Source organism: Piliocolobus tephrosceles, chromosome 16, assembly GCF_002776525.5.
Source record: "Piliocolobus tephrosceles isolate RC106 chromosome 16, ASM277652v3, whole genome shotgun sequence".
Lineage (NCBI taxonomy): Eukaryota > Metazoa > Chordata > Mammalia > Primates > Cercopithecidae > Piliocolobus > Piliocolobus tephrosceles.
In genome coordinates this window covers 58,138,258-58,153,163 of record NC_045449.1, presented here as the reverse complement: position 1 = coordinate 58,153,163, position 14,906 = coordinate 58,138,258, and the positions used below count along the sequence as shown (strand labels likewise).

General features: G+C 48.1%; 1 protein-coding gene across 6 annotated transcripts in view; it reads left to right on the top strand.

The window, feature by feature from the left end:
- PECAM1 (platelet and endothelial cell adhesion molecule 1) overlaps positions 1-14,498 on the top strand; it is a 90,921-nt gene extending 76,423 nt beyond the window's left edge. For 4 of the 6 annotated variants that reach the window (XM_023212056.1, XM_023212059.2, XM_023212055.1 and 1 more), the window contains 2 exons: positions 7,257-7,279; positions 13,155-14,498. In XM_023212056.1, coding sequence (XP_023067824.1) covers positions 7,257-7,279; positions 13,155-13,184 — 53 coding nt within the window. In that variant the 3' untranslated portion in view covers positions 13,185-14,498. The remainder of the gene's footprint in view (positions 1-7,256; positions 7,280-13,154) is intronic. The other 2 variants (XM_023212060.2, XM_023212058.2) reach the window with 1 other exon arrangement.
- Positions 14,499-14,906: the final 408 nt, after the last annotated feature.

The window sequence follows — 14,906 nt, the reverse complement described above, 5'->3', positions numbered from 1 at the left end:
TCTTTCTTTCTTTCTTTCTTTCTTTCTTTCTTTCTTTCTTTCTTTCTCCTTTCTTTCCTTTTTCTTTCTTTCTCTCTTTCTCTCTATCTCTGTCTCATTCCTTACTTCTTTCTTTTCTTCTCTTTTCTTTCTTTTTTGTAAGACAGAGTCTCACTCTGTTACCCAGGCTGGAGTGCAGTAGCACAATCACGATGCACAGCAGCCTCTACCTCCTGGGCTCAAGCGATCCTCCCTCCTTAGCCTCTGGAGAAGCTGGGATTACAGGCACACACCACCACACCTGGCTAATTTGCCATGTTGCCCAGGCTGTTGTCCAATTCCTGGGCTCAAGCGATCCGCCCGCCTTGGCCTCCCGCCTTGGCCTCCCAAAGTGCTGGGATTTAGGCGTGCGCCACCTGAATGCTCGGTTTTTCTTTCTTTCTTTTCCTCTTACTGGTTTGCTAGAAAGCAGGCATCCATTTGAGGAATTTTTCTCCTAAATTCTCTGGGACTTCCTTAATATAAAGCATCTTCTAAGTAATCTCTTTTCCTCCACTCCCTACATGAAATCAGAGAGATTCTCTCCTCTCTGCCTGGGGGAAGGGAGATGATTCTTCAAGGAGCCAGATCCTTTAGCCAGCAGTAACCCACCCGCTTAGGCTTCTCCCACACTCATCCTCAACCTCTCTTTGTTCAAGTCCTCCCCAGAGCCCAGAGCTCATTAAGGATCATCATTTCTTTATTTATTTCTTTTTCTTTTGTTCTTTTCTTTTCTTTTCTTTTTTTGAGACGGGATCTTCACCCTGTTGCCCAGGATGGAGTGCAGTGGCGTAATCTTGGCTCACTGCAAACTCCAGCTCCCAGGTTCAAATGATTCTCCTGCCTCAGCCTCCTGAGTAGCTGGTACCACAGCTACTGCCACCACGACTAGCTATTTTTTTGTTGTTGTTGTATTTTTAGTAGAGACAGAGTTTCACGATATTGGCCAGGCTGATCTTGAACTCCAGACCTCAGGTGGTCCACCTGCCTCGAACTCCCAAAGTGCTGGGATGACAGGCATGAGCCAGCACGCCCAGCCAGATCATCATTTCTTATACATCATCATAACCATCCCCAGATTCTTCCTCATTGCTAAATTCTTCAGCAGCTCTTTCCTCTGGATATTATTCCACCTCTATAGACTGCAGATTTCTTTTGTTCTGTGTTGATTTTTTTCTCCCTATACTCTAATTCTCTTGTGGTTAGGAGAGTCCCTTCCTCCTCGGTCACAGTTACAGCTAATATGTATTGAGCACTCCCTGTGTGTGAGACACTTGGAGCCCTACCTTAATCCTCAAGATCATCATACGGCTGATGGGGGTTCTATTATTATTCTTGCTCTGCAGATGGGGAAACGGGCCCAGAGGTTAATTAACTTGTCCTTGTTCCACAGCCAGTGGTAGAGCAGGGATTGAACCCAGGAGGCCTGGCTGAAGTCATGCTCTTCAAAGCCTTCCTGTTCCCTCTCTTGTTTTTTTTTTTTTTTTTTAGACGGAGTCTCGCTCTGTTGCCCAGGCTGGAGTGCAGTGGCGCGATCTCGGCTCACTACAAGCTCCGCCTCCCGGATTTACACCATTCTCCTGCCTCAGCCTCCCGAGTAGCTGGGACTACAGGCACCTGCCATCTCACCCGGCTAGTTTTTTGTATTTTTAGTAGAGACGGGGTTTCACCGTGTAGACCAGGATGGTCTCGATCTCCTGACCTCGTGATCCACCCGTCTCGGCCTCCCAAAGTGCTGGGATTACAGGCTTGAGCCACCGCACCTGGCCTCTTTTTTTCTCTCAATTGGTTTGTTACCAATTGCTGTCAGTTGTTTGTTGCCAAACCAATTGACTGCATTCTTCTCTGTTTTCCATCTTTCTTAGTCTAGTTTTCATGTTATCTGCATAATTGGAGAACTCTGTCTACTTTTTTTTTTTTTTCTTCCAGACAGGATCTGGCTCTGTCACTCAGGCTGGAGTGCAGTGGCATGATCTTGGCTCACTGCAACCTCCATCCCCTGACCTCAAGCATCCTCCCATCTCAGCCTCCTAAGTAGCTCGCATCTACTTTAGACATTAAGAGTAATATTCTACTGTGGCCTGGGTGACCCTGGGCAAGTCGTAGAGCCTCTTGAGACCTTGATCACCTTCTCTGTAAGATGAGGGATGGGCTGGATGCAGGTCAGTGGTCCTCGGGCTTTATTAAAACATCGATTGTTTGGCAGCACCCCACTCCCTGTGAATTTCCCATTCACTAGGTCTGGAGCAGTGCCAAAAATGTGCATTTCTAACAAGTGCCGACATGCAGCTACTGCAGTCACACTAGGGCCCGGGCTTTGAAAACCACTCTTGATGCTGTGTGTTCCTTTCCGGTTGTGCCAGGCTAAGGCTCTGTTCTTGTTGGAAGGAGTAGGGTATTTCTCACCCTCCAGAAATCCTGGAGGGATCTTGCAGCATTGGTGGGCAAGTAAAACCCAGAAACACTGTGCTTATTGGAGGGAAGGTGGTATTGAGTGACCCCCCTAAAACAGGGGGGCCGGTGTGGGGTAGGTCTTGGACAGATCAGTGGGCCAGCTGGGTGCAGAGTGGAGTCTTTGCTGACCTTTCCTCCTCTTGTTCGCCATCATCTTCTAGCCTGCAGTACTTCAGGGTTGCCTATTTTGGGAAATGGCTTACAGGGCACAGTTCTGGCCCTTAAACCCCCTTTCACCCCCTGACTGATACAAAACAAACCCTCCCCTAGATAAGCAAAAGGGCATGGGGCAGGCCTGCCTCCAAGGAGCAGCCCCAGGGCCGAGGAGAGAGAGCTGGGTGCTGGCACGGGAGGCTGGAGTTTGATGGGAAAGCTTGCAGACGGCGGGGAGCTGCCTGGTCTTTCCGGTCTTGGCTTTTGGCTCTAAGCACAGCTTTTTTTTTTTTTTTTTTTTTTAATTGTTGTATCATGAGGCCCCTTCCACTCAGCTGCCTCCCCACTTTAGGGGATGGACACAGCACTGGCAGGGATCCTGTGTGTCTCAGTTTCCCTATTGACTTTCTATGGCCTAGAGATATACAGTAGAATTCTACGCTATGTTTTTTTCCCACCTTTTTTTTTGAGAGAGGGTCTCTCTCTGTCACCCAGGCTGGAGTGCAGTGGTGCAATCTTGGCTCACTGCAACCTCCGCCTCCCAAGGCAGGCCCCTCTGACTCAGCTGGGACTACAGGCGTGCACCACTGCACCCAGCAAATTTTGTTGTATTTTTAGTAGAGATGGGGTTTCATCACGTTGACCAGGCTGGTCTTAAACTCCTGAGCTCAAGCAATCCGCCTGCCTCAGCCTCCCAAAGTGCTGAGATTGCAGTGCCTGGCCCACTTTTTTTTTACTTTTTACAATTTTATTCTTAAAATTGTGGCAAAACACATATCACATAAAATTTACCATTCTAACTCTTAAGTGTCCAGTTCAGTGGCACTAAGTACTACACTTTTGGTTGTCGTTGCGTGGTGGACAGAGAAGAGAATGCTACTGCGTCTCACGGATAGAGGCCAGGGATACCGCTAACCATGCAACAATGCACGGGACAGCCCTCTCCTCACCGCAAAACACCACCCAGCCCAAAATTTCAACCGGGCCACCATGGAGAAACCCTGCCTAGAGGAATTTACCTCCTGCAACTCCTCCAACAGGAGAGCTGGTTTTTCTCTCCAGTGCCAGCTCTTGCCTGCCCTCTGTCTTGGGAGGTGACTTGGGGCACATCCCACTGATTACTGTGGCTCTGGATGGGTGCTGAACCTCGCTCTGGGCACCAGCCAGTCAGAGAGGCCCACCTCCCCATCACAGAATCTGTTCACTCAGCGGTCCATCTTCTACTTTTTTGTTGCTGTTTTCTGATTTTTTTCTTTCTTTCTTTCTTTCTTTTTTTTTTTTTTCGAGACTGTATCTTGCTGTGTCACCCAGGCTGGAATGCAGTGGCATGATCTTGGTTCACTGCAACATTCGCCTCCTGGGTTCAGGTGATTCTCATGCCTCAGCCTTCCAAGTAGCTGGGATTGCAGGCACGCACCACCACGCCCAGCTAATTTTTGTATTTTTAGTAGAGATGGAGTTTCACCATGTTGGCCGGCTGGCCTGGCCACAAGTGATCTGCCCGTCTCAGCCTCCCAAAGTGCTGGGATGACAGGCGTGAGCCACTGCACCTGGTCTACCTTCTACTTTCTATTTGCCTGGAATTCAGACTTCTAGGATGTTGCTTAAGGAGGCAGAAACCCTAGTCCTCACCACATCCCCTGCCACCCAGTATACCAAGAATGACTGGGCTGAGAGTAGCCGTGACAGGAAATGGCTGAGAAAGAACTGAAGAAAAGGAGGCCTCTGTGCCAAGTCTCCCATGGGAGGAAGAGAAGAGCACTTGAGGATCAGTCCCCACCCATCCTGTGAGGCCCAGAGCCAGTGAGGCCAGAGGGCACTGCCAACCTTACCCCTAGGGAGGCATTTCCTACTTTGGCGTGCAAGATGGTAAAAGAGCATCCCATGAAAAAAATGGATGCTACCTCCAATTCTGCTTTGGTGGTGACTGCTCTATTTCCAAAAAAACAAGAACTGCAAGTGTGTGTGGAGTGAGTGTTCCATCAGTATTTGAGATTGTAGCATTGTGTCTTCAGATTGCTTTAGAAAATGCTGACTTGAGGTTGTTTCTCTGTTGGGAAGGAAGTTCCAGAGCCCTTGGGAGACTAGGAGGTTCCAGCAATCACGGGGTCCTTTGGGTCCTTGCAGGTCAGATTTGTGTTGGGGGTGCTGTCCCCAACCTCACTCAATGCATGGAAGTTGACACAATGGCTCAACATTACCCTTGGGCTGATTCATCATTTGGCTGTTGACGCCAGCCTCTGGCCCAGCCAGGACAGAAAAAGGGCCTCTGAGGAACTTCTGGCTCTGTTCCCTCTATGGGGGAGGAGCAATGGACTTGTGATAAGACAGGGTGTTAGGGTGAGGTGGACTTGGGGAAACAGGATATTTCTAAATTAGAGAAACAGAAGGGTTGTGACCCCCGCTGTGACAGATGGGCCCTGAGCCTGCCCGAGGTCCAGGAGGAACTGTATGTGAGCTTGGGACTGGCTCTATACCGAGGCCCCTTGGTATGCTTTTCTCTATAAGACTGAGGACTTATGGCCCTCCCACCATTCCCTCCACCACCTTCGAGAACAGCAACCATCCCCATTGCCCACATCACTTCTTGGGGTCTCCCCCAGGCAGCAGGTGAGGTTCCCATGACTTCTCTGTCTTCAAGTCAGGGTCCACAGTCGGCTGTTTGGGGATCTGCCCCAACATATGGGCCGCTGACCATTGGGTGGGGTCCTGGGGCAAGCCATACCCGTCACTTGCCTCTCATAGTGAAGACCATCTCTAATGAATGCAGGCAGGGATCACCCACCACCCATGCAGAGCTTCCTGCTCTCACTGGCTTTTCTCACCCTTGCTGTCCTCTTGCTGACATCTGGTTGGGACCATTTGCACAACTGCAGACTGGCAAGGCCAGGCAAACACAGCAGGTCGCCTGCCAGGAAGGTGGTGTGAGACTGGGTGCGGTGGCTCACGCCTTGTAATCCCAGCACTTTGGGAGACTGAGGCAGGTGGATCACCTGAGGTCAGGAGTTTGAGACCAGCCTGGCCAACATGGCTAAACCCCATCTTTACTAAAAATACAAAAATTACCCGGGTGTGGTGGTGGGCACCTATAATTCTAGCTACTTGGGAGGCTGAGGCAGGAGAATCACTTGAACCCAGGAGATGGAGGTTGCAGTGAGCCACTGCACTCTAGCCTGGGCGAAAGAGCTAGACTCCGTCTCAAAAAAAAAAAAAAAAAAAAAAAAAGAAGGTGGTGTGGGCTCCTGGGCAGTTGAGAAGAGACTCCTGAGGGGAAGGGGAAAGAGTTGCCCAGACCTGCTAAGAGCGTTGGCAATACTTCTGCCTCCTGCTCTGTTGAGTCTGCTCCTGGAAGGGATTGACAAAATACTATGAAATCTAGAAATAGCTTTATTCCCAAAGAGGATACTGGTGGTGTTATTGAAAAGAGCAAAAACTTGGAAAGAACCTATATTTTTAAAGTAAGGAATTGGTGAAGTCAATAGTTGCACATCCATTTTTAACAATTATTTAGTAGCTAATTGGACAATTATGCTTAAGAAGTTATCAGAAAAAGTTTATAAAGCCATGTTACATGAAAAAGTTAAGTTATAAAGTGGCATATACTGTATAATTATAACTGCTCCCCTGCCTCCCTGCCCCCTAAAAAGTCAAATCATAGTGGAAAATGACTAGGAAAAAAAAAAAGCATCAACAGGGTTTGGAGAATGAGGCCAGAGATCATTTTTATCTGCTACTTTCCCATAGTTTTCATCTTTTTTTTCTTAAAAAAAAAATGTGCTACTAATTTTTTTTTTTTTTTTTTTTTTGAGATGGAGTCTTGCTCCATCGTGCACCATCTCAGCTCACTGTGCCCTCTGCCTCCCGGGTTCAAGGAATTCTCCTGTCTCAGCCTCCCAAGTTGCTGGGATTACAGGCACGCACCACCATGCCTGGCTAATTTTTTTGTATTTTCAGGAGAAATGGGGTTTCGCCTTGTTGGCCAGGCTGGTCTCGATCTCCTGGCATCAGGTGATCCGCCAACCTCAGCCTCCCAAAGTGCTGGCTATGTCACCATGTCCAGCCTCATTTAATATTTCAAACAGTTTTTTAAAAATGTAGTATCATGGCCAGGCATGGTGGCTCATGCCTGTAATCCCAGCATTTGGGAAGGCTGAGGCTGGCGGATCACCTGAGGCCAGGAGACCAGCCTGGCCAACACGACAAAACCCCATCTCTACTAAAAATACAAAATTAGCCAGGCGTGGTGGTGGGCACCTGTAGTCCCAGTTACTCGGGAGGCTGAGGAAGGAGAATCCCTTGAACCTGGGAGGCAGAGGTTGTAGTGAGCTGAGATCGCACCACCGCACTCCAGCCTGGGCGACAAAGGGAGACTCTGTCTCAAAAAAAAATAAAGAAAATTTTAAATGAAGTGCCAGGGACTTTATATGCATGTCATGTGGAGCTAGAGGGTCCCGGGGAACCTGTCTTTGCACATAGGAGCCATAAACCTCTAAGGGCACCTGCGGGCTGATGTCTCCTGGCTCTTGCCTCCTCCCTCTTTTCTCAGCCTGCTCCTGCCCCTGTGACATTGTTGGGGCAGTTGAACTGGGTTCTTTGCATTGCTCACTGCCATGTCATCCTTTGTTTTGCAGATGCCATGGAAAACAGATACTCTGTAAGTACACATTTCATATACATTATATTTAAAAGTACTCCACTGAACAGTGAAATATTTCCAGACTCACCCACATCCTGCATTCCCACTAATTCTTCCCCACTCCCTAGTCTGTTTCAGACCAGGAGCCCTGGGCTTCTCTGACTAGCCTTGGCCAGTTCTGATTTTGAATATTCTCTCTTGCAATTTCCATCATTACATCTCAGCCCACATGTGAGGGATTGGTACTCTAGGGTGCTTAGCGCCAAACAAGCAAAGCACACATTTCGTTTAATGGCAGAGTCTAGGCTCTGGAAGTGAGGCAGATCTAGGGCGTATGCTTGGAGGAGTGGAGAAGCTGACAGCTCACTGCAATTTAGCCGATACCAATTACCCACTACACACCAGGCCATCAGCTGCAGGAGACACTCAAGGTTCTCCTTCTCAGTTCACCTTCTGTTGAGGGAATCAGACATGTGATCACTTATCATAAAGCAAAGTGAGCTATGCCAGAGCCTATGGGAACACAGAAGAGAGACCTGGCTAGTGGCCTCTTCCCCAAGGAATCATTTGGATGGGCCGTGAAGAATGAATGGAGCGATGGCAGCATCGAGGGAGAAAGATCAGGAGCACAGAGGTGAGGGATGACCAGTTTCAAGCAGCGTGGGATGGGAGAAGAGTGTGACAGTGACAAGTGATGGGAGAAAGATAAGTCAGGGCTTAAATCCAAAGGACTTACATGCCTTGTCTTGTTAAGAAGTTTCATTCTGTAGGAAATAGAGTTAGGAATCTGCTATTTGGCAGATGGGAGGGTTTATGAAAGACACAGAGGCCCACGTTCAACTTTTGCAAAGACCTGTCTTCCACTCCCAATTTCCTGAGGTCAGGAGTTTGAGACCAGCCTGGCCAACATGGCTAAACCCCATCTTTACTAAAAATACAAAAATTACCCGGGTATGGTGGTGGGCACCTATAATCCTAGCTGCTTGGGATTTTGTGTGTGTGTGTGAGCTACCCAGCAATGCAGGAGTTAACTGGGCAGCTAATATCTTAAGAAATGAGGCATTTGCCGTATAAACTTCTTTTCGGTCTGGGAAGAACCTTCAGCAAGATTTCTGGTAGCTCTTCCAGTGGGCCCCTGGCTTCCTTTGTTTTGCCGGTGTCTGGACTCTTGTAAAACAGAGCTCATTATGCCTTTGACAGACAGGAAGCCACTGATATTCCTTTTATGGAAGAAAGCTATGAATTTAAGGAAAAGAGGAATGAAATGAATGGTTGTTTTTTTGTTTTGTTTTGTTTTTTTCTAGCCAAAACCCACTCAGACTCCTGAAATCAGAGACTCTTGTGTCACTGGGACAAGGAGCCCAATTGACAGATGAGGAAACTGAGGCCTGCATTGGTAGAACAGCGTGCCTGGGGTCACCTGGATAGCTAATAGAGTGAGGAATAGAGCCCGGGCCTCTATACTCCGTGGCCAATCCTCTGTCATGACAGAGACTCCTTCCAAGACGTGAAGTTGCTGTTCCAGCAATAGTCTCTTTGAGAGAGTGGAAAATGAGGTCTGTGCTCCCTGGGCGGTGCGGGACACAGATGTGTTCTCCTGGAGCGATAAACATGGCTGGGTCCACCCAAAACACCCTGTAGGACCAACTTATTTACTTTGTCTTGGATCCAAAGGGTGTCTCTGGACAAAGGCTCTGAGCTTCAGATCAGACAGAACTTTCCCCAGAAGCTGGCCCTTGGGCATCAAAATCTGCTCCCAGGATGGTCCTGAGAGCTCACCCATGGCTGGTCCTGTCCCCCCAGAAAAAAGAATAAAGTCATCTGGTGGGAGCACAGGGTTTCCAGCCATTGGGAAAGGAATTTTGAGCCTTTAAGCAAATGGGTTTTGTTTATAAAAGAAGCAGGTATAGCTTCCCTAATAATCAGCTGGTGTGGGTCAGGAGAAAATTAATTGAATTGCCTAGTGGGGAAATGGGAGGAGATTTCCTTCCTGAAATCAAACCTGGCGATCATTCCCAGTTGTTTAATGGCCGTTGCCTCTGAAAACATTGGAGGAAATATCTTAACAATGAGATAGCCACTTAGCCAAAGACTAATTTGGTATTGTTTGACTTGCTTCAATGGCACATTCTGACTTCATTTTTCCTCTGCCATTTTTACCTTGTTTATAAATTGTGTGTGTGGCCGACGCAGACAGATAGCATGGAAGAGAACACCCTGTACTTAAATGAAAGGGGTGAATCTGGACCTATGACAGTCTTGGGATCTTGGAGAGAACCCTGCCTTCTTACAGAAAGAAAGGCAATTGCCAGCTATAGCTCACCTCCCCACTTCCTGGAGGCCAGGAGGCAGCTGGGCTACAGTGGAAACTGCCCAGGTGGTAGGATCAGGGGATGGGAGGGGAGCTCCAGCTTTCCAGCTGTCTTTTGGGTGATCCTGTCTTCCTCAGGCTCAAGCTTCCTATTCTATAAAGTGGAGGAGATGGTGATGACGATGATGATAACAGTAACCTCTTAGGATTTTCTTAAGGATGAAATGAGCAACTGCAACCACCATGTAAAAGCTGTAAGCTGCAAACCACCACATACAAGCTGGTTGATTTCAAGCTCTTTTCATCACTTGCACAATAGTAGGTGTGGATGGGGGAACTTAACTTGATTTGGCCATGAAATGACCCTGCCACATATGGAGAACGTAGCAGTTGCTTACCTAAGGCATAGGATTCAACCAAGGCCAGGCTTTGACTTAGGAATCGGAGACCCACATTAACACTTGACTTTCCGCTTCTTAGCCATGTCACCATGGGCAGATTTCTTGGTCTTTCAGGACCTCTGCTTCCTCATCTGTAAACTGGGAATCATAAACTCCCTCATCTGGTTGTTGCAAGGGTTGAATGAGACCTGGCACAGACCTGGTCTATTGCAAGTACCCATAGCAGCACTTTGTAGAAGCAGGAACTGGAGATCCCAGAGTGTGTTGAAATCAAAATGATACCATATTCCGGGTACAAGGCAGGGCGATTTCACAACTGCACTTGGGTGGCTGATGGCTGGCTTCTGATTTAAGCACAGCAAGCCCAGGCCTTGGATGTGAGCGTGTTAACCTTTACTTCGAAACCCCTAAGGCCCTGTTGACTGTGGCCCAGCCCTTCCTGTCTGTGGCTTTGGTTCTGCAGTGGTGCCCCAGGCATTGACTGCCCCCACAGAGGGAGAGCAGAGGTGTCTGGGGAGGGACTTGGTCTGGGGCCCGCAGAAAGGCTGGACACCAAAGTCATGTCTCCCCCATCCAGGCGGAGCAGAGGAAATGGAGCAGGGTGGCTGCCAGCGCTGGCAGGCCTCCAGCCTCTGGGGCCAGCACGGCTTGCTTGGCCCACTTGCATGGGGCTCTCCTGGCAGAGGAGGGGCCAGAGCCTTGGCTTTCTAGATGGGGTACCTCAGCCCTGGGTCATTCTCCGGCTCCTGCTCCTGCTTTACTGAGTTCCACCTGCAGCAGTGTCCTGTGTACATGGATTTCCAGAATAGTGGATTTAGGTGTTGCCTGCTCTTCAGGGCCCACTGTTGCCCAGGAGCCCCCTCTACTCTGGTATCTCCCAGCATGCCCTGCTCTTTTTCCCTGCAAGGGCTCCTTCCATTTGTCAAAATCCAATCTTTAGGCTGACTCCAGAGTTGCTTCTGTGAATCCCTCACTGCCCAGCCCAGAGCCCTCTCACTGCCTCTGAACCCCTTCCACAGTTTGGTGAGACCTCTTATACCTTCTGCTTCATAGTGGTGTCATCAATAATTGATACAATATAAAATTCTTGGGAACAGCTTCTTGCATCCCCAGCATAGAGAACAGCATATGGGTCAGATAAGGGTCCAGGCACTGATAGGTGGATAGGTGACACAAATACCATTTGAAGCTGTTAGAGAGCACGACAGGATGGCAGAAGGAATCCAGGAATCCTTTTGTGGGTGTTTTCTTTTTGTTTTGTTTTTGAAATAAAGTCTCACTCTGTCACCCAGGCTGGAGTGCAGTGGCACTATTTCAACTCACTGCAACCTCCACCTCCCAGGCCCAAGTGTTCCTTGCACCTTAGCCTACTGAGTAGCTGGGACCACAGGTGCACACCACCATGCATGCCTAATTTTTGGCATTTTTTATAGAGACGGGGTTTCGCCATGTTGCCCACACTGGTCTGGAACTCCTAAGCTCAGGGGATCCACCCACCTTGGCCTCCCAAAGTGCTGGGATTACAGGGTTGAGCTACCATGCCCAGCCAGGAATCCTTTTTGTTAAATTGTCATAAAATATACATAATATTAAATTTACCATTTTCTTTCTTTCTTTTTTTTTTTTTTTGTTGAGATGGAGTCTCACTCTGTCGCCCAGGCTGGAGTGCAGTGGTGCGATCTTGGCTAACTGCAAGCTCTGTCTCCCGGGTTCACACCATTCTCCTGCCTCAACCTCCAGAGTAGCTGGGACTACAGGTGCCCGCCACCATGCCCAGCTAATTTTTGTATTTTTTAGTAGAGACGGAGTTTCACTATGTTGGCCAGGCTGGTCTTGAACTCCTGACCTCACGATCTACCTGCCTCGGCCTCCCAAAATGCTGGGATTACAGGCGTGAACCACTGCGCCCGGCAAATTCACCATTTTCAAGTGTATACTTAACCATTTTCAAGTATATAATTCAGTTGCCTTAGGTCCATTCACATTGCTGTGCAACCATCACCACTATCCATCTCTAGAGCTTTGGCTTTTTCTTTTTAAGTGAAAGCAAGTTTATCAGAGAAGTAAAGAAACAAAAGAATGGCTACTCCATAGGCAGAGCAGCCACTAAAACGCTGTAGCCATTAAACACTAACTCCCCATTGCCCCTCCACCAACCCCCAGTAACCACTGTCTACTTTCTGTCTCTATGAATTTGACTATTCGAGGTACGTCATATAAGTGGAATCATCTATTTGTCCTTTCATGTCTGCCTTATTTCATTTAGCGTAATGTTTTCAAGGTTTTTCTGTGTTGAAATATATCAGAATTTCATTCTCTTTTTAAGGTAGAATCATATCATTTTAAAACATTTAAGTTGGACCATCTAAGTTCAGTCCTTCATTTTTAAAATAAAAAAGCAGGCCTCAAACAGGTACATCTTATGTTAGTTAGAGGCAGAACTGGAGCTAGAAGCCAGATCTCTTACAAAATTTCCTTTCTTCTTCTGTGGGTAAATGGGGCACCCTCGGGGCTCTGTGCTGGGTGTACATGGGTGCTTGATGAAGTTACTTGGTGGACTGATGTGATTGGTGTCCAACATGTATGCTGGGACAGAGGCTATAGTCCCTACAGAGCAGGCATGGAGAGGAGACATGCATATGGGCAGGAGCCAGGAGAGGGAGGGTGTAGTAAGCAGAGATCGCGCCACTGCCCTCCAGCCTGAGTGACAGAGTGAGAATCCATCTAAATAAAAAAAATTGCTTGCTAAAGAAGTGGGCTCCTGAGGTCTTAAGACGTTCCTGACAGTGTCTTGAGTGGGTGGGAGAGAGGCTGCAGTCATTGTACTGTGGAATTTCACAGGTGAGAACCACGCCTAACCAAAATCACGTTCCCTGTTTGCCTCAGTGACACAGCTACAGGGACCCTGGTGGGTGTTGTATTAAGTAAAATTTGACCTTTACTCTTTGCAGATCTGTGAAATGTTGTCTTCTGAGGGGCCACATGCATCTGTAGTGCGGAGGACTCCTTGGGCCTCTAAAGTCACAGAGAGAACCCTGCAGGGTGGGGGACCAGTGCGTGACAGCCCTGCTTTGCATTTTCTTTGAGAAATGCTGTCTGCCATTTTGTATTTCTCTCCACCAGGGCAATCTTCAATCTTGAGAGGTATGATCATAACTTGCCTTGTTTCTTGTCACTACAGAGAACGGAAGGCTCCCTTGATGGAACTTAGACAGCGAGGCCAGATGCATATCCCTGGAAGGACATCTATGTTCCGAGAAGAGCAGATGATCCCTATATTTCAAGAGCTCTGTGCACTTATTTATGAACCTGCCCTGCTCCCACAGAACACAGCAATTCCTCAGGCTAAGCTGCCGGTTCTTAAATCCATCCTACTGAGTTAATGTTGGGTAGAAAGAGATACAGAGGGGCTGTTGAATTTCCCACATACCCTCCTTCCACCAAGTTGGAACATCCTTGGCAATTGGAAGGGCAGAAGAGGAGATCCAGGGCAAACAGGCCATTGGGATATTCTGAAACTTGAATATTTTGTCTTGTGCAGAGATAAAGACCTTTTCCATGCACCGTCATACACAGAAACCAATTTTCTTTTTTGTAGCCAATCACTTCTAGCACATGGCCTGGTTAGAGGCTAGTTTTTTCTCTTTTCCTTTGGTCCTTCAAAGGCTTGTAGTTTTGGGTAGTCCTTGTTCTTTGGAAATACACAGTGCTGACCAGACAGCCTCCTCCTGTCCCCTCTATGACCTCGCCCTCCACAAACGGGAAAACCAGGCTACTTGGGAGCACCGCCTTTGAAATACCGACCTGAAGACACGGTTCATTCGGGCAAAGCACATAACAGAAAATGATGGTGGAACAAGCACAGATGTTCTTAAACTGTTTCTTTCTACCCTCTTTTTCTTTTCTTCTATCATGCTGAAGGCTGAAAGACAGAAAGATGGTGCCTACAGCAAATATTATTCTTAATTGAAAAATTGAAATGTATATGTTTCTTACTAATTTTTAAAGATTTATTCCTTGCCAGGGCAGGCGAGGTGGTTCACGCCCGTAACCCCAGCACTTCAGGAGGCTGAGGCGGGCAGATCACCCAAGGTCTGGAGTTTGAGACCAGCCTGGTGAAACCCTGTCTCTACTGAAAATACAAAAATTAGCCGGGTGTGGTGGCGCATGCCTGTAGTATCAGCTACTCAAGAGGCCGAGGTGGGAGAATCGCTTGAACCCAGGAAAGAGGTTGTAGTGAGCGGAGATTGCACCACTGCACTCCAGCCTGAGTGACAGAGCGAGAATCCATCTCAAAAAAAAAAAAAAAAAAAAAAAATTGCTTGCTAAAGAAGTGGGCTCCTGAGGTCTTATGACGTTCCTGACAGTGTCTTGAGTGGGAGAGAGGCTGCTGTCACTGCGCTGTGGAATTTCACAGGTGAGAACCACGCCTAACCAAAATCACTTTTCCTGTTTGCCTCAGTGACACAGCTGCAGGGACCCTCGTGGGTGTTGTATTAAATAAATTTGACCTTTACTCTTCGCAGATCTGTGAAATGTTGTCTTCTGCCACATGCATCTGTAGTGCTGAGGACTCCTTGGGCCTCTGAAGTCACAGAGAGAACCAAGCAGGTCTATGTTTTTGTTTTGTTTTGTTTTGAGATGGAGATTCGCTCTTGTTGCCCAGGCTGGAGTGTAGTGGCGCGATCTCGGCTCACTGCAACTTCTGCCTCCTGGGTTCAAGCAATTCTCCTGTCTCAGCCTCCTGAGTAGCTGGGATTACAGGCTGGTGCCACCACGCCTGGCTAATTTTTGTATTTTTAGTAGAGACGGAGTTTCACCATGTTGGCCAGGCTGGTCTCAAACTCCTGACCTTTGGTATTCTGCCCACCTCGGCTTCCCAAAGGGCTGGGATTGCAGGCGTGAGCCACCATGCCCAGCCTAGATTCTTCTG